Source organism: Chiloscyllium plagiosum, chromosome 7 (assembly GCF_004010195.1).
Source record: "Chiloscyllium plagiosum isolate BGI_BamShark_2017 chromosome 7, ASM401019v2, whole genome shotgun sequence".
NCBI classification, from domain to species: domain Eukaryota; kingdom Metazoa; phylum Chordata; class Chondrichthyes; order Orectolobiformes; family Hemiscylliidae; genus Chiloscyllium; species Chiloscyllium plagiosum.
Window position 1 is genome coordinate 50,867,795 of NC_057716.1, and position 20,074 is coordinate 50,887,868.

The following is a 20,074-nucleotide window of genomic DNA, read 5'->3' on the forward strand; positions in this document are numbered from 1 at the left end:
AATAGCGCAAAGCTTAACTCACCTCCTGACTCCCCAAAGCCTGTCCACCATCTCCAAGGCACAAGTCAGGAATGTGATGGAATACTAAGCAATTGCCTGGATGAATGAAGCCACGACAACACTTGCGAAGCTCGACATAATCCAGGAAAAAGCAGCCAACTTGATTGGCATTGCATTCACAAGCATCCACTCCCTCCACCACCCACACTCAGGAGCAGCAGTGTGTACTATCTACAAGATGCACTGCAGAAATTCACCAAAGATCCTCAGACAGCACCTTCCAATGCAACAAGCACTTCTATATAGGAGGACAAGGGCAACAAATGTATGGAAATACCACCACCTTCAAGTTCCCCTCCAAGCTACTCACCATCCTGACTTGGAAATATATTGCAATTCCTTCACTGCTGTTGGGTTAAAATCCTGCATTTCCCTCCCTAATGGTATCGTGGGTCAACCCACAGCAGGTGGACCGCAACAGTTCAAGAAGGCAGCTCACCACTACCTTCTCAAGGGCAACTAGGGATGGGCAATAAATGTTGGCCAGGCAAAAGTGAGGAACTGCAGATGCTGGAAATTGGAGTCTAGATTAGAGTGGTGCTGGAAAAGCACAGACGGTCAGGCAGCACCCGAGGAGCAGGAAAATGTTGGCCAGCCAGCACCACCCACATTCCGCAAATGAGTTAAAAAAAACTAAGAGAATCATGCAGGCAGCATTTCATTGGAGTTATGGGGAGGGATGTATTAAGTTAACTCTCTCGCTGATCCCGAGCTCTGCCTCTCTCACTCCCAAGCAAATCCCTATACTCACTCCCCTTTTAGTTCCTATAGGAAGAACCTGTGTGACAACGTCTAAGAATTTCCATCATCAGCGGATTGCCACCCGCACCCCCCTCCCCACCCCGCCACCGCCACCATCCCGATTCCTTTCACAGAAATTCCACTGAAATTCAAGTGCCTGGTATTCTCTGAACACTCATTCCCTGCAGCTTCTAGAAAAAGCTATTCTTCATTCCTTTTAAACTTTGAGCTTGATCTTTGAACCTCTGACATAAATTCTACCTTCAGCTCTAGTCTCAGAATGCATTAGGAACCTTAAATTGGATGAACTGCTGCAGGCTAGACAAATGGGACTCAAGGATGGGGAGTACATAGGAAATTGGGGGATAGGGAAAGAGAAGGCAGGATATTGGGGTAAGCGGGAGAGAGACAGAAATCAGGACGAAAGTGTGTTTGGGGCGACTGATCAGGAAGTTGGAGAGAGATCTGAGAGAGAACCCCAGCACAGGGAGGTCAAGGCAAATCTGCGAGTTGGGGGCGGGGGTGGGGAGCTGGTGTGGTGGTCAGGGAAAACTCATGCATTGAATTGAATGCTTTATTGTCACTTGCGTTTTACAGTAAATTATACAGTAAAGTACAGTGAAAAGCTTCAACTGTCGCCACAGTCTGGCAACATTTTGAATAGTTTGAGAATAAAAAGATATAATTGAAAGAGAGCCTATCTTCATTCTGAAATCCTGGTGGATCGTGGTGGAGCCAAGGGGATTTTGATTTAGGTGAGGGATGGTGGAGGATATTGGGAGTTGGGGTGCAGTGGTGGGGATGGAGTTCATTCCTGGTGGGGGCAGGTAGGGGATGGTTAAGAGCAACTAAAAGCTGTTGAAAGCAAATTGCTCCTTATGATGTTAAAGTATGTCAAGAATTTCTGTAAGGGAAGCAATTTGATAATTAAGCAACAGTGCAAAAGTTGCATAAGGTGATAGCAAAGTAAAGCTAGGTGTTATTGGTGTACTCATGAAAAATCATGCTGTACTTTCAATTGAAATGTAAAATTCATTCATCAATCATTAGTAATTAAATGTTAGCAAACATTTGATCTATTTTCTGTGAAATAAAGCTGATGTCCTTTATAAAACTAAATAACATAGTATTGTCAGTGCTCATTAGCAAAACTGTATGTGCATAATAGTTTGAGTTTCCAATACCATGTCCACAAAGGAGTCTGTGTGGTATAATATGCGTTTACATTTAACTAAGGATTATGGAAATTATATACGTTTCAATGCTGACAACTTGTTTCCTGTAGGTGTTTCTGAAGTATTATCAAGTAGAACAGTTAAATTTACTGCTCAGAGAAGTCATTGCCAGCATTGTGGTTATTCAAGCCCACATCAAAGGCTGGCTGGGAGCCAGGAAATACAAGAAAGCACAAGCAAAAAAACAAAGCAGTGCCATCATCATCCAATCAGGTATGCACAAATTTCTGCTAATTAATAGAGAAAGAGAGCTTTGAAAGTGAAATTAAGTATATTTAGATGTATACAATTAAAAAAACACTAGTTTATATTTATCAAATCTTATACATTTTAAAAGACTAATTTTAATACTACTCGCTATCAGATACAAGATAGATGAGCATTAAATTGGCTGGCAGTGTTACTCATCAGTACCCCAGTCATAGAGTCATACAGCACGGAAACAGACCCTTTGATTCAACTCCCCCATCACTTATCAGACATCCCAATCGGCCCTAGTCCCATTTGCCAGCATTTGGCTCATATGAACTCTTCCTGTTCATATACCCATCTAGATGCCTTTTAGAGGTGGTAATTGTACCCACCTCCATGACTTCCTCTGGCAATTCGTTCAGTACATGCACCACCCTCTACATGAAAAAGTTACCCCTTTGGTCCTTCTAAAGTCTTTTCCCTTTCACTTTAAGTCTATGCCCTCTAGTTTTGGATTCCCTTATCCTTGGAAAAAGACCTTGGCTATTCACCCTGTCCATTGCCCCTCATAAATTTATAACCCTCTCAATTCCGGTTGCGTTTTCTTTTTAAGACCTTCTGAGAAGGTAGCTGAGATACCCAGTCAAAACCAATGTGCTCCTTAAATGTGCCGATTTGAGTTTAATTACATCATCAACTGTGAGTGAAGAAGCTATGTTGTTTCCCTCCTTGTTAAAATAGTACAAGGAGGATTACAGATAAAAAGAAGACCAAACTGATAACGTTTTCATAGATCCTGTTTTGATTCTGACAGAACAAGGAAACTATAAACCTGTTGTGTCTGGACTTGATAATTCCAGGAACTTCCTCTGCGTGACTTAATTGAGTACATCAATCTGTTTTTTGTGGGCTGCCTGGCAGTCTTCTGCTCCTTGAAATTATGCTGTTACCTTCTGAGAAGCTGCTGGATGGACAACCGTTTGTACTTAAAGTAGACATGGCACCGGGACCAGATGAGATGCATCTGAGAATACTGATAGAAGTGAGAGTAGAAATTGTGATGGCACAGACTTAATCTTGGGATAGTGCGAGAGAGCAGGAGAATTGTAGATATTATACCCATCTTCAAAATAGATGTGAAGATAAGCTGAACAATTGCAGACCAGTTGGTTTAACTTATATGTTTTAAAGTTCATAAGACAGAGGAGCTGAATTAGGCCATTTGGCCCATCAAATCTGCTCCACCATTCGATCATGGCTGATGTGCTTCTCACCCCCATTTTCCTGCCTTCTCTCCATTTTCCTTCAACCCATTACCAATTAAAAATCTGTCTAACTCCTCCTTAAATTTACTCACTGCCCCAGCATCTACCGTAATCTGGGGTAGCACATTCTACAGATTCACAACCCTTTGGGAGAAGTAGTTTTAAATTTGCTACCCCATATCCAAAGACAATGACCTTTCGTCCTAGAAAGTCCCACAAGAGGAAGAATCCACTCTATTTTATCCACACCTTTTATCATTTTGAATACCTCAATTTGATCTTCCCTCATTCTTCTAAATTCCAGAGGGTATAGCTCTAAACTGTTCAATCTCTCTTCTTACAACAAACCTTTCATCTGGGATCAATCGAGTGAACCTCCTCTGAACTGCCTCCAATGTCAGTACATCTTTCCGCAAATTTCCACAGGACCAAACCTGTGCACAATACTCCAGGTGCCATCTCACCAATAACTTGTATGGTTGCGACAATACTTCCTTACCTTTATATTCTATTCCTTTAGCTATAAAATCCAACATTCTATTCGCTTTCTTTATTATCTGCTGTATCTGCATACTAGTACCTAGATCTCTCTGCATCACAACACCTGGAAGTCTTCCCCATTAAGATAATACGTCACCTTCCCATTTTTTTTACCCAAATGCATGACCTAGCACTTACCCACATTAAACTCCATCTGTCACATTTTGGCCCACTCTCCTAATCTATGTATATCCATTTGTAAGGTTCTTATTTCGTCATGGAGAAAGTGAGGACTGCAGATGCTGGAGATCAGAGCTGAAAATGTGTTGCTGGAAAAGCGCAGCAGGTCAGGCAGCATCCAAGGAACAGAAGAATCGACATTTCGATTGTCCTCACTTTCCTCATTCCTGAAGAAGGGCTTATGCCCGAAACGCGATTCTCCTGTTCCTTGGATGCTGCCTGACCTACTGCGCTTTTCCAGCAACACATTTTCAGCTCTTATTTTGTCATTACAATTTACCATCCTGCCTATTTTTGTGTGTCTGCAAATTTGGCTATTGACCCCTCTATCCCAGTATCCAAGCCATTAATGTAGAGTGTAAGTAGTTTGGGGTCCAAGGACTGAAACCTGTGGCACTCCACTAATTACATCTTGCCATCCAGAAAAAAAATACTTATCCTGATTCTCTGTCCTCTGTCCATTGGCCCGTAATCTATTCAGGCTAATAAATTACCCCTAATCCCATATGATCCAACCTTGTGTATTAACCTTTTGTGTGGCACCATATCAAATGCCTTCTGGGAGTCCAGATTGATTACATCTACAAGATCCTCATTATTGACTTTGCTTGTTACATCTTTGAAGAATGCTAGCAAATTAATCATGATTTGGAGATTTTGATGTTGGACTGGGTTGTACAAAGTTAAAAATTACACAACATTGGGTTATATTCCAACAGGTTTAATTGGAAGCAAATTAGTCAACATGATTTGCCCTTCATTAAACCATGCTGAGTCTGATGGATAACATTTTGACTTTCCAACTGTTTCAATATTGCTTCGTTGATAATTGATTCTAACACTTCCCCAACAACGGATGTTAAATGTAGGTCTATAATTTCCTACATTTTGCTTCCCTCCCTTTTTGAATAAGGGTGTTATGTTAGCCATTTTCCAATCCACTGGAAACTGGGGCGGCACAGTGGCTCAGTGCTGGCACTGCTGCCTCACAGCGCCTGCAACTCAGGTTCAATTTCAGCCTCGGCGACCGTCTGTGTGGAGTTTACACATTCTCCCTGTGTCTGCATGGGTTTCCTCCGGGTGCTCCAGTTTCATCCCACAATCCAAATGTGTGCAGTTTAGGTGAATTAGCCATGCTAAACAGCCCATAGTGTTCAGGAATGTGTAGTGACTAAGGTGCCTTACTCAGGGGTAAATCTAGAGTAATGGGGAATGGGTCTGGCTAGGTTACTCTTCAGAGGGTCAGTGTGGACTTGTTGGTACAAATGGCCTGTTTCCACACTGTTGGGATTCTATGATGTAGGGATTCTTTCCTGTGTCCAGCAAAATTTGAAATATTGCAACCAATGGATCTACCAATGTAACATTTTCCCCATTAATGTTGATTTTTCAAAGTTCTGCCTTATCTATTGCCTCTGACTTAACTGATTTGGAAACTACCAGAAACAATAATTTGGGATAGATTTAATAGTCACAGGGACAAATGTGGGTTAATGAGAGCCAACATGGATTTCTTAAGGAAAAGTCACATTTCACTAATGTTCTGGAGTTTATTTTGGAGACAATAGAAAGCATTTATGAGGATAATATTATTGATGTCATATACATAGAATCGTAGAGCTATACATCACATCCAACTGTCCATGCTGACCAGATATCCTAAATTGATCAAATCCCATTAGCCAGCATTTGGCCCATATCTCTCTAAGCACTTCCTATTCATATACTAATCCAGATGCCTTTTAACTGCTGTAATTGCACCAGCCTCCACCATTTCCTTTGGCAGCTCATTCCATACACGCACCATTACGTCCCTTTAAAACTTTTCCCTCTCACCTAAAACCCATGCCGTCTATTCACCCTATACATGCCCCTCATGATTTTATAAACCTCTGTTATGTCACCTCTCAACCTCTGATGCTCCTGGGAAAATAGCCCCAGTGTATTCAGTCTCTCCCTCAAGCTCCAGACCCCAACCCTGGCAACATTGTCATACATCTTTTATGAACCTTTTCAAGTTTCACGACATCATTCCTATAGCAGAGAGACCAGAATTGAATGCAGTATTCCAAAAGTGGCCTAACCAATGTATTGTACAGCCATAACATGACTGCCCAACTCCTCTACTAAATGCGATGACCAATAAAGGCCTTCTTCAATATTCTGTCTACCTGGGACTCCACTTTCAAGGAACTATGAACCTGCACTCCAAGGTCTTCTTGTTCAGCAACACTGCCCAGGACCTTACCATGAAGTGTATAAGTCCTGCCCTGATCTGCCTTTCCAAAATGCAACATCTCACATTTATCTGAATTAAACTTCACCTGCTACTCCTTGGCTCAGTGGCCCATTTGATCAAGATCCCGTTGTATTCGGAGGTAACTTTCTTGTGCTGTCCGCTACATCTCCAATTTTGGTGTAATCCGCAAACATACTAATCATACCTCTGATGTTTATATCCAAATCATTTATATAAATGATGATAAGCAGTGGACCCAGCCCTGATCCTTGTGGCACTCCACTGATCACAGGCCACCAGTCTGAAAAGCAACCCTCCATCACTACCCCCTGTCTTGTACCTTTGAACCAATTCTGTAACCACAGGCTAGCTCTCCCTGTATTCCATGTGATCTAACTTTACTAACCAGTCTTCCATGAGGAACCTTGGCGAATACCTTACTGAAGTCCATATAGATCATGTCCACCGCTCTGCCCTCATCAATCCTCTTAGTTACTTCTTCAAAAAACTCAATCAAGTTAGTGAAACGTGATTTGTCATGCACAAAGCCATGTTGACTATCGCTGATCAGTCCTTGCCTTTTCAAATACATGTAAATCCTGTCCCTCAGAATCCCTTCCAACAACTTTCCCACCACTGATTTCAGGCTCACTGATTTATAATTGCCTGGCTTTTCCTTACCATCTTTCTTAAATAGTGGTACCACAATAGCCAACCTGCAGTCTTCTGTTGCCTCACCTGCAGCTAACAATGATATAAATATTTCAGCAAGCAACCCAGCAATCACTTGCCTAGCTTCCTACAAAGTTCAAGGGAACACCTAATCAGGTCCTGGGGATATATCCACCTATATGCATTTTAAGACATCCAATGTCTCCTCCTCTCTAACATGAATATTTTTCAAGATTTCGGTGTCTATTCCCCCAAGTTCTCTATCTTCCATATCCTTCTCCACAGTAAACAGTGATGCAAACTATTCATTTAGTATCTCTCCCAGCTCCTGCGGTTCCACACATAGGTGGCCTTGCTGATCTTTAAGGGGCCCTATGCTTTCCCTAATTACTCTTTTGCTCTTAACATATTTCTAGAATCCTGTTGGATTCTCCTTAACCCTATTTGCCAAAGCTATCTCATGCCCCTGTTTTGCCTTCCTGATTTCCCTCTTAAGTATACTCCTATTGACCAAAACCTCAATTTCTCCAGTCATCCAGCATTCCCTACACCTACCAGCTTCGCCCTTCACCCTAACAGGAACATATTGTCTCTGGACCCTCATTTCCTCATTTTTGAAGGCTTTCCATTTCCAGCCTTCCATTTACCTGCCCCCAATCAACTTTTGAACGTTCTTAAAGGAGGAGAACTTCTTGAGAACTTTTGAAAGTTCTTGCCTAATACCTTCAAAATTGGGCCTTCCTCCAATTTGGAATTTTAACTTCTCGATCCTTTTCCATCACTATTTTAAAACTAATAGAATTATAGTCACTGGCCCCAAAGTGCTCCCCCACTGATACCTCAATCACCTGCCCTGCCTTATTTCCCAAGTGTAGGTCAAGTTTTGCACTTTCTCTAGTAGGTATATCCACATACTGAATCTGAAACTTTTCTTGTACACACTTGACAAATTCCTCTCCATCCAAGCCCTTAACATTATGACTGTCCCAGTCTACATTTGGCAAGTTAAAATCCCCTACCATTTCCAGCCTATTCTTCTTACACATAACTGCGATCTCCCTACAAATATGTTTCTCAATTTCACGCTGACTCCTGGGAGGTCTATAGTACAATCCCAATAAGATGATCATCCCTTTCTTATTTCTCAGTTCTGCCCAAATAACTTCCCTGGAGGTATTCCCAGGAATATCTTCCTTAAGTATATCTGTAATGTTATCCCTCATCAAAAACGCCCCTCCTCCTATTCTTTTGCCCTCCTTCCATCCTTCCTATAGCATCTATATCCTGGAATATTAAGCTTCCAGTCCTATCAATCCCTGAGGCACATCTCAGTAATTGCTACGATCTCCCAATTGCAAATTTGCAACCATGCCCTGAATTCATCCATCTTACCTGTTAGACCTCTTGCATTGAAATAAATGTAGTTTAATTTATGAGCCCTATGTCATACTATCCTCCTGGGTCCCATCACCCAACTCTTACTAGTTTAAATCCTCCTGAACAGCTCCTGCAAATCTCCCTGCCAGTATATTAGTTCCCTTCTAATTCAGGTGTAATCTGTCCTTCATATCCAGGTCACTTCTACCCCAGAAGAGATTCCAGTGATACAAAAATGTGAATCCTTCTCCCCTGCACCAGATCATCAGCCACGTATTCACCTGCTCTACCTTCCTATTTCTACTCACTAGCTCATGGCATCTGAAGTATTCTATATATTACTACCCTTGAGAACCTACTTTTTAAAGTCCTACTTAACTCCTATATTGTCTCCTCGGAATCTCATCCTTTTCTCTTCCTGTGTCATTAGTTCCAATGTGTACAATGACCTCCTGCTGGTCCCTCTCCCCTTTGAGAATACTCTGCACCCTCTTTGAGACATCCTTAATCCTGGCACCAGGGAGGCAACACATTATTCTGATGTCTTGTTGTTATCTGCAGAAATGTCTGTCTGTGCTTCTGACTAGAGTCCCCTGTCACAATTGTTTGCTTTGAACCTGATGTATCCCTTGTTACATTAGAACTAGTCTCAGTACCAGACACCTGGCTGTCAGTGCTATATTTCCTGAGAGTTCCTCACCCCCTAACATTTTCCATAACACTCTCCTACCTGTCCTGGAAGCAACTCGTCTACCAACTGTATCTGCTGTTTTTCTGTCTTCCTGCAACTGCCATCCGTCACACCCCTCTAGCTCCTGTAAATTTCTCATTGCCTCTAACTGCTGCTCCCTCCGATCCATGCAATCCAATAGGATTCACAGCCAAACATATGTCCTGCAGACATACTCATCAGAAGCGTGGAAACTCTCTCTTATCTCCACATCCAGCAGAAAGAGCACATCACTCTACGAAAGGCCATTATTGCACCTTACCAATCTACAAATCCAGAAAATAGCACAGTCTTGCTGCTCAAAAAACACTGCTCCAGGATAACTTAGTGCTTATTTTTTTAAAAGTTTAATCAAGACAGATCTGAATACAACATATAATTAATAAAAACACATTCTCCTCACCATTGTGGATTTCCCCCAAAAAAGTAAGTTACACTTTTAAAACTTGCCACTTAGCAGTTCCCCTGCTGTGAGCTCCGCCACGCAGGTTTCTCCAAGGTCAGCTCTGAATTTCACTGTTAGTTTACTTTTCTTAGAAGGACTCCATTATCCAGAGATACTTGAAACTAAACAGCAGAGGTAGTCATCAGTGAATGTTCACTGCCTCATCAGACAGCTGTACAGGTTTTGATCTCTATTCTTTTCTGAAGTTCCAAAACAATGCAAGAGCTTATGAAACAGTAATTACTGTTCTGAGATTTTGAGGAAATCAGCTCCAACACTGAAAATACCTCAAAAAGGAGCAGCTCTACAATCACAATTTTTTCCCATCCTCTATCTTAGATTATCATGACTTCCAAAACGTCATAAAGTCATACAACACCGAAACAGACCCTTCAGTCCAACTCATCCATGCCAAATAACTTTGCCAAACTAAGCTAGTCCCATATGCTTGAATTTGGCCAATATCACTTTAAACCTTTCCTATTCATGTACCTGTCCAAATGTTTTTTAAGTATTCTAACTGTACTTGCATGACTCTTCTTCTGGCAGTTTATTCCACATATGAACCACCCTCTCTGTGAATACGTTGCCCCTCAGGTCACTTTTAAATCTTTCTTCATACACCTTAAAATATGCCCCCTAGTTTTGAACTCCCCCAGCCAAGGAAAAAGACCTTGGCTATTCACCTTATCCATGCCTGCCATGATTTTATAATCCTCCATGTTTCAGTGAAAGAAGTTCCACCTATCCAGCCTCTCCTCAGACCTCAAACCCTGTCATCACAGCAACATCCTGGTAAATCTTTTCTGAACCCTCTGCAATTTAATAATATCATTCCTATAGCAGGGTGACCAGAATGGTACACAGTGATACAGTGCTGCACCACAGACTTGTGAACAAAGTAAGAACTCATGGAATAAAAGGGACAGTAACAACATCGATACAAAATTGACCATATGAAGGAAGTGAAACTATCATGGTCATTCTAACAGATGAGAGACTTAACGAGTAATCAAGTATTTTTCAATGTATAATTTCAGTTACATCACACTGTAAACTTTTGCTATAAATTCTGTGTCTTACAATTGTGCACTCCACAACCACCTGATGAAGGAGCGGCGTTCCGAAAGATAGTGCTTCCAATTAAACCTATTGAACTATAACCTGGTGTTGTGTGATTTGTAACTTTGTACACACCAGTCCAACACCGGCATCTCCAAATCATAACTGATGAAGGAGCAGCGCTCCGAAAGCTAGTGCTTCCAAATAAATCTATTGGACTATAACCTGGTGGTGTGTGATTTTTAACTTCAGGAAGAAAAGAAGATTAGTAAAGGTTTGTTGATGGTAAGTCGCTCTCTGCCTTGCCTACAGCTGTCCAAAGGTCTTTGTATTCAGCCAGATATTTAAGGTTATAGCTGATGTTTTCTACATCTTCTGGAACTGCTGGTGTGGAAACTTCTTTTAAAATTTCTTACTTGTGGGAATGTCAACATAATTAAACTCATCAAACAGGATGCTATCTTGGAAGGAGATTGCAGAAGAAAGAGCAATAGTTTCCTCTCACAGCTGCTGTGGTCTTCCACTAAATTATGTCCTTGGTAAACACACACAAGGTTTGTTTAGTCACATGTCTTTTCCCTATTTGCTGTCAGATGTTTAACAATCATTTGATTGTTCCAACGGTAATTTTGATTAGCTCGCATTTTAAGAAAGTCAAGACCAATTGCCCAAACAATTAATTTTTGAATGGCTCATTGTTGCATGGTTGAAACTGTGAATATTCGTTTCTGATAGGCAGGAAGGAAGCTGTTTACACCCCACCAGGGAATTATTGTCTGTGATTTGGTCTTCTTAGATCCTGCAATTGACTCTCAGCAAAGTGGAATGCGGACTACATAGTAATGCAAATTATGGCAGACATTTTTAGTTTCAGTCTGAGTTTTTGTTTCAGTTAAAAACGTTTTTTGAAAAATGCAATGCCTGTCTCCAGAAGACGAAATAAAATTAATATCTGATATGGGCATGTCTTCATAACAGTATTCAAATAGTCATGCTTTGGAGATGCTAGTGTTAGACTAGGGTGTACAAAGTTAAAAATCACACAACATCAGGTTATAGTCCAACAGGTTTAATTGGAAGCACTAGCTTTCGGAGGTTCATCAGGACAGGTTCACCATCAGCTCTAAAAGCTCGTGCTTCCATTTAAACATGTTGGACTATAACCTGGTGTTGCGTGATTTTTAACTCACTATTCAAATTCATAGTTTTAGGAGTCAGAAATATTGGATTGTCTTAAATGCCAGATCCACTTATAGCTACAATCTACAGTAAATTTGAAATAAACAGACTACAAAATTAGTTCACTTCTTTTCCTCACCCAAGAATAAAAATTGCTTTGTCAGGGGAAAAATATATTTTTTCAAGTAAATCTTGTAGCTTTTATACAAATTCTGGCTCTTGACTCTCCAGCATCTGCAGTCCTCACTTTCTCCTATTTGTTTCCTTTTAGCCTGGAGAGGATACGTTGCTCATAAAATCTACAAGCAACTGAAGTCTCAAAGAGAAGCTGCCATTTGTATTCAAACAGGTAAAGCTAGTGCTTGAAAATATCATTTTACACACCCTGAACAAAAATGTTGCAGATAGAAACTAAATCTAAGTGTTTTAGTCATGCACAAATTCAGATGTTATCGTGATACACATTTTCATGTGCAGATTTCAGTGCTTACATTTATTTGTCATCCTTTGTATCCAGTGTTTTCTTGTAGAGTATAAGGATAGGACAATAAAAGAATGCTGCCATAACCATTCTACAGAAATACCAAAAATTGCCAAACACAATAATTTATAGTGCTGGATTTGAAACTAAAGCAATATGTATTGAAATTTTGATGCACAAAGGAAATATTTGTTTGCAATTTAGTTGTATTTAATTTCATCTAAATTTAGGCATGGACTTGGTAGATTGTAATGCATCACCATGGCAATAAATCTGCTGCTTGTTTCAAAGAATTTTCTTTTCCTGACAAAGAATATGATACGTGGATATTTAAATACATGCTTGATTGATTTTACTGTCACTACTATCAGAACTAAATGGTTGAAAAGTTGATTATAGCAATCAGTATAAAATTTGGAATATGTGCAATCTAATTTTTTATCCCTGCCTCCCTCAAATAAAATTGAATATAGTTACCTGCTAATCATGTTTTGGGGGTGCTGGTGTTGGGCTGGGATGCACAAAGTTAAAAATCACAAAACACCAGGTTATAGTCCAACAGGTTTATTTGGAAGCACTAGCTTTCGAAGCGCTGCTTCTTCATCAGGTGGTTGTGGAGCAGAATCATAAGACACAGAATTTATAGCAACAGGATTGCATTCTTAAGCTAAATTTGTTTAATATTACATTCCATGACACTGCAATCCTGTTGCTATACATTCTGTGTCTTATGATTCTGCTCCACAACCACCTGATAAGAAGCAGCGCTTCAAAAGCTAGTGCTTCCGAATAAACCTGTTGGACTATAACCTGGTGTTGTGTTACCTGCTCGGTTATCTTGCATCCCTGAACTTCTGGTTTTTTTAACCATCAACTGATTTAAGGCCTATGTGATGGCAATGTTAAATTCATAGTTTAAGAACCTCAATCTCATTCTTTGCTACATGTTTCAGGCAATGAAATTTGCCAACTTCCTTTACTGTTAAGTTACACTCATGAATCTGGTCCCAAATATTACTGAAGTCCACCACCTGCTGACAGGAGTAAAGCAGTATTTTGACCTGCCCAATGTCCCCAGCAATAATCCTGTCAGTAATTGTAATGTCCACTAATTATAATATTCGTGAGTAGGACAAAGAAGCATGCCCTCTCTGCAATTGCAGTTAAGTGAGAAGTTCCAATAAATTTGTAGTGGCTCAAAGGTGATGTGGTAGATAGTGGGGTAGGTAGATGGGTGGGGCAGTTATAAGCTCACAAAGCCTTTATAAAAGTAAAAGTACTGTACTAAAGGCTTAACTGGTGTTAAAACAATACGAGCATGCAACTGTTACAATTATGAGGTTTAGAAAGTTGTTATGTTTTGAGGGTTAGCAATTAATTTAAGGTGAAATGAAAATGGGTCATATGATCTAGTTTTACATATGCCTAACAGCAAGCCTGTGTGGTTGCTTTTTGGAAAGTAAAGGGTATACTGGAAATAAAATGCAGCTCTTAACACTTGGTGATAATGACAACTGCCTGTGTCCGAGCAGTAGATAGACTGAGTCTCCACATCCCAGAAAATGTTGAGGAAGTTGGAATGTAAATAGTTGTGATTTAAACTTCTCTTATTTCCAAGATAGAGAGCATTGTAATTTGGAGTTTGAAGGATAGCAAATCAGCATTTCTCCTTAGAGACAAGACCCATGTGATCACATTGCCATTGTGATGGGCTTTGAGAAACAAAGAGTCTAAGGTATCCACAAAAGTCAGATAGACAAGTTTAGTCTGTGAGAATCCAAGACACAGAGAGCACTTACAGGCAACAAGACATTGTGGTGCACCACACAAGAAAATGGGTGGAATTGGCAACCAGATTGAAAAGACCAAAAACCATGAGGAATTAAATTGAGGCTGTGAAATTCAACTAGCTTGTATGAGAGAAAAAATACCTAACAGTGAAAGACAGTTTGGAGATCAAAATTTCCCAGTCTGAGAATGCCAGATACAGACACCTTAAGTCTCAATAACTGGCAGACTATGTGAAACAGCATGTTTCTGTGGCTGTCTACAATAGACAGACTACTGGCTGATACTTGCAAAACTCCTGGCATGATAACTAATGTGAGATACTTTCCCGTAATTGGGTGACAATTGTTGAACATTCCCATGTGTGCTCAGACAGCTAATTTAAGATTGTCAATAGGGCTTGCAATATTGCTCATTTGTTAGAAGCTGCACATATTTCTAAGCAGGGACCTGTCATCTGCAAATAAAATTAGTTTGTCCTAGCATTGTACCTTAGTTAAATTAAATAAAAGCATTGGGTGCATTCTCCATGGCAACATCATGAGCAATCAGAGTCTGCTTCTGAACTAATCAACATCCTGTTCTTATGTAGCGTAAGTTGTTGACCTCTGTGAAATCCAGCATTTCTGCATCTATCCGGATGAGGGCAGGATGAAAAGTTTTGAAATTATTTCTATTTCAGCAAGACATAATAATGCTTTTAGTAATATTACAGTAAAATGTGAAATGTTGTTAGGTCATCCTTTCAGCTATTAACTGGAAGATCATAAAACAGCAGTGAGATGAAATGCTACAATTTGAACCAGTAAGATGAAAGTGTTCAAATTTTTAGGGGTGATATCAGAAATTCACAAAGTCAAATTGAACAAAGGATGGATTAAATAGAAGGTATGAGTGCATAAAGATTTGCCAAAGCAGACTCAGAAAAACATTAAAGTATGGGCAACATGTGATCATTCTTAGGACTCTCATCCATTGCAAGAAGTTTAATACCTCATAAGGTCAGGTGTTCAGAGCTCCTAGGCGAGTGAGTGTCCTTCCTGCTGAAGGACATGGACAGTGTCGCAGAGTTTGTAAAAAAATGCCAGATGGAATACAGTGTTGGAAAATGTGAGGTTATGCACCATCTTAGGAAAAATAGAGGTATAGACTATTTTCCTAATGGAAAAGGTTTTGGAAAGCTGAAGCACAAAGAGACTTAGGAGTCCTAGTTCAGGATTCTTTTAAGGTTAACATGCAGGTTCAGTTGGCAGTTAGAAAGTCAAATGCATTGTTTATGGGCTAGAATGCAAGAGTGGAGTTATACTGTTGATTCTTTATAAGGATTTGGTTAAACCACATTTGAACTATTGTGAGCAGTTTTGGGCCCTGTCTTTAAGGAAGGATGTTCTGAAGTTGGAGGGGGTCCAGAGGAGGTTTATTAGAATGATCCCAGGGGTGAAAGGCTTTGCATATAAGAAGCGGTGGAGGACTCAGGATCTATACTTGATGGAGTTTGGAAGGATGAAGAGGAAGAATCTCATTGAACTTACAAAATACTGAGAGGCCTGAATAAGAGTGAACAAGGAGAAGATATTTCCACTAGTCGGAGATACTAGGACCTGAGGACAGTCTCAGAGTGAAGGGACGACCTTTTAGAACTGAAATGAGGAGGAATTTCTTCTGCCAGAGAATGGTGAATCCACAGAACTCATTGCCGCAGAAGGCAGCAGAGGCGAAATTATTAAGTGTCTTTAAGACAGAGATAGATAGTATTTTGATTAGTAAGGGGATCATGGGTTATAGGGAGAAGGCAGGAGAATGCGGATGAGAAACATATCAGCTATGATCAAATGGCAGAGAAAACTTGATGAGCTGAATGACCTAATTCAGTTCCTGCATATAAAACATACAACACAATATAAAACAGGAAGCCCACCAAGCCTGTGCCAATTCCTATTCCTTATTTAGACCCCTATTTATTTATTGTGGTTTCTATCCCTCTGTTGCCTCCCTTTGATATGTCTATCAAGATACACCTTAAAAGTTGCAGAAGTGCCTGCTTCCACCATCTCCGCTGGCAGTGAAGTTGAACAACCCATCACCCTCTATGGAAAGACCACCACCTGCAAGTCACCCCCCAATTCTCTCACCATCCCAACTTGAGATGTATCGCCATTCTTTCACACTGCTGGATCAAAAATCATAGCGCTCACAACCACTTTCTGCAGGGCAGTTAGGAATGGGAGATAAATGCCAGCCTAAGCAGCAACAGCTATGTCCCCTAACTGAATAAAAAGGAAATACACACCAGTAACTGACTATGTATCAAAGAGTTTTGACCTTCTGCAGTGGTGCTATGTAAACCTGGCTTCCTGATGGCCTGCTCATGCTCTGCTCTTCTGTCACAAGAAATACATTTTAAAGAGCAGTCATATCAGTGAGATAATGATTTCTTTTAGCAATCTTCTTAAGTTGTGCTAAAATGTCTTGAGTAAAGCCTCTAAGTGAGCTCTGTTGCCCCATCTCTTTACATACATGATCTTTTAGAAAAAGGAAGTAACACAGGTCAGAGTTTAATCCATGTGACAGGGTCTCATCATTTGGCTGGAGGACCAGTGAGAGCCTCACATTGTCTTGACTGGCGATGGTAGGTCATATTAGGCATGCATCTGGCTTTCGTCCAGCCTTACTTCTGCCCTCCAAATAGCAAGTCCCTCAGAGTACATCCCGGGGATACTGCAGTTTCAACTTCACACGTGATGACCCCCTTGCCTACATAGCTTTCAGGTGGCAAAGCTGTCCACAAATCTTCAACTTAATTGGGCGGAGACTAGAGAGTGGCAGTGTCCTCACCTTGCACCCTCATTTCCGAATAAATGCTCTCTTCCTTCAGACTCACTGTTGAGGAGGCATTAAATTTCATCCACTGTTGCCCAGAAGGCCATGCCAGAAAGTAGATTCTGGCCATTCCTGTGGACTACTGTTTGAAGTTATGTCCAACAGATATTTAATTATAGAAATGACTTGTTAAATATTTGACTGCTCACATTGGAATCTCATGTATTACTTGATTCTCCATAAAGATTTGAGCTTCTAGCAGCATTTGGTTTATGTGCTTCTGTTAGATACTGTACATTGAAATCTAACCTTCTTTCATCTGTTCCACCGTAAAGACAGCAACAATGGTTATCACTTCTGCCTCCTCATTTTTCTTTCCATTTTCATTCTGTTGCAGCACATTCACATACCAGAAACAAGATGCCTTTTCATACCGTCAACATTTTTTCAATCTGAAATGTAAATTAATTCTTTCTGGTACGCTTCAACAGAGATCAAAGTGGGGATATTAACCTTAGTAGGCTTTCTTTTAACAGAACCAATGCCAAATATTGTGAGGGTAGTGTAAGAAGGCCAATCTAATTGTTAACCAAGGCCCTCCTCCAGGCAGAACCCCTCTATAAGAACAAACATTTCAAAGGCACTGTTTTTGTTTTGTAAATGACCTTATCATAAGCCCAAAGAGTGTGGAGAAAAAAGATTAAACTGAATAATTCTTGATTTCCTTACCCTGCCTACATTGATTTGTAAGTAACTTTATTAATTTTGCATATATCATGTTGCTCAGTGATCCTGACAGCAGATGCTCACAGGTGGAGAGGGTAGGGAAAAGTAGCTCCTTATGGAAAACTCGTGACTTGTTTATTTTGTTCATTTGTTGTAGCTATTGCTTTGAGGTAGACTACATTAGCATTTTAAAAATAAACACATTTCTTTCAAGTACAGGAGCTGATGGCCCAAAGGTCTCAGTTGGCGTAGTCTATTCCCTATCCGTTGATCCATCAAAAGCAGGGTAAAAAAATAACAATACCCTATTTAGGAGATAGTTGCTTCTTCAGATTTAATAGTTTATACTTTTACAAGAATGATTTAGCAAATCTTACACCATTTTTAGATTGCAGCATTCAGAAATAAGGATCAACTTTATGCTAACTGAATGCAATTTCCTCATGTTTATCCTAACTGCGGTACTGAACGGACAATATTATTTTACCAGTCCACACATGTGCTGAGTTTTGATGGCTATAGAAAATGAGAGGAGATGCAAATCTACTTATTCTGAATTTTTAAAATCTCTTGTCTTCAACAAACTGGGGAGATGAGTCTTCAATCGAAGTGCAATTAGATTTTTGTTTTAAGAAAATGTCAATTAATTTAAATGTGGACAGTCTCTGGGAGTCACAGGTACAAATAGTCAACTATAAAAATTACATGTAAAAAATGCACCTATTTTATTCATCACATTTCTCACCAATTTCATGAGCATTCTTTTAGTCACTCGAACTGCTCTAGTCAGATAACACTTTTATTCAGTTGTCTAATTGCTATTTTATCACTAAAAGCTGAGATATGTATGTGATTGTTCATTGATAATTCTGTTGCAAGTCAGCTCAATGACCACAACAAAATTACTGCCACAGTAATTTACTGAAAAAAGAGATAACAAAGTACCCTGTAATAGAAAGAAACAGAATATAAGTCTATTTATCTTTAATGGTTCAAAAGCCCCAAATGTTCAATAAGGTCATCCTTACTTTCGTCTGTCCTACAATATGAGAGGAATTTTAAAAATTGAAAAATTTGGATTCTGCACAGATACTGCATTTTAAAAAATTTTTGCTGTTTTGAAATAGTAATAAACCTCTACTTCGACAAATTTTATTTGAAGTCTATCTATTTTACTTTGAGGAGTAAACAAGTTCAAATTGAGTTAACACATAAATATTTTAAATGCAATCATTAGCCTCAGAATTCCATATGCTGAGATGTACCATTTTTACCCAAATAGAAAATGAATTTCATCAACCAATAGCCTGGAGATATATTGACATCAGACTTTTGTGAATTAACCAATTTGCATATCTATAGCAGTAGCGATTTGTGAAAAAAAACTCATAAAATGAAAATAATATGTTGGAATAGATGAAAATTAGACTGCTACCTTTTATTGCTAGTTTTTGTTGAAGACCAGACTAGCAGTCGAAGGGAGGGACAAGTTAGAGACGTATGTGCTTCTCAGGGAAATTCTGAGCTAGCTTGATTCATATCTCTGTTTTACAAGGAAATCTAATACAGAAAAGCTTGGCAAACAGAAAAGAGCAACACAGCAAAATAAGGTACCATAGTTTCACTTAGAATAATCTGTAAACACTACTCACTAATATATAACAGAAGAAACAGAAAGGGTTGGATGTCTGTTACAATGATCATTGGGTTGGCAGCAGCTGGGGGAAATGAGATGCTGCTCTAAATTACGACCTTACAGGAAGATATCTTTCTCTTTATGTTCTAACAACAATTACATACATAAATAATCCTGAAAAACTCTTGCCTCCATTTAACCAGGATAATTCCACCACATCTCTTACACTCTCCTTTAGCATAATCTGAAATAGTCCTCATATAACTTACACCAGTTGCTGCAGACGAGGTTGGAGCATCATGTTTGAAAGAGACAGGCCACCAGATATCAAGGGTTAATTAATAATTTTACAAAGGTGCCTTTAGGAAAGAATGACCAAAGTATGATGGCAATTTACATTAAGTTCAATAAGAATCTAGAAACTAATATCTAAACCAAGGCTGCTACAAAACTATGAGGGACAAACTGGCTATGATGAATTGGAAGAGAGAAAGTGAGGGCTGCAGATGCTGGAGATCAGAGCTGAAAATGTGTTGCTGGAAAAGCGCAGCAGGTCAGGCAGCATCCAAGGAACAGGAGAATCGACGTTTCGGGCATAAGCCCTTCTTCAGGAATGAGGAAAGTGTGTCCAGCAGGCTAAGATAAAAGGTACTTAGCCTGCTGGACACACTTGCCTCATTCCTGAAGAAGGGCTTATGCCCGAAAC

General features: G+C 39.8%; 1 protein-coding gene across 4 annotated transcripts in view; it reads left to right on the forward strand.

Moving 5' to 3' along the window:
- The window catches only part of myo3b (myosin IIIB), a 577,679-nt gene that overhangs the window by 414,958 nt on the left and 142,647 nt on the right, over positions 1-20,074 (forward strand). For all 4 annotated transcript variants that reach the window (XM_043693701.1, XM_043693698.1, XM_043693699.1 and 1 more), the window contains 2 exons: positions 2,087-2,249; positions 12,189-12,266. In XM_043693701.1, the coding sequence (XP_043549636.1) occupies positions 2,087-2,249; positions 12,189-12,266 (241 nt within the window). The remainder of the gene's footprint in view (positions 1-2,086; positions 2,250-12,188; positions 12,267-20,074) is intronic.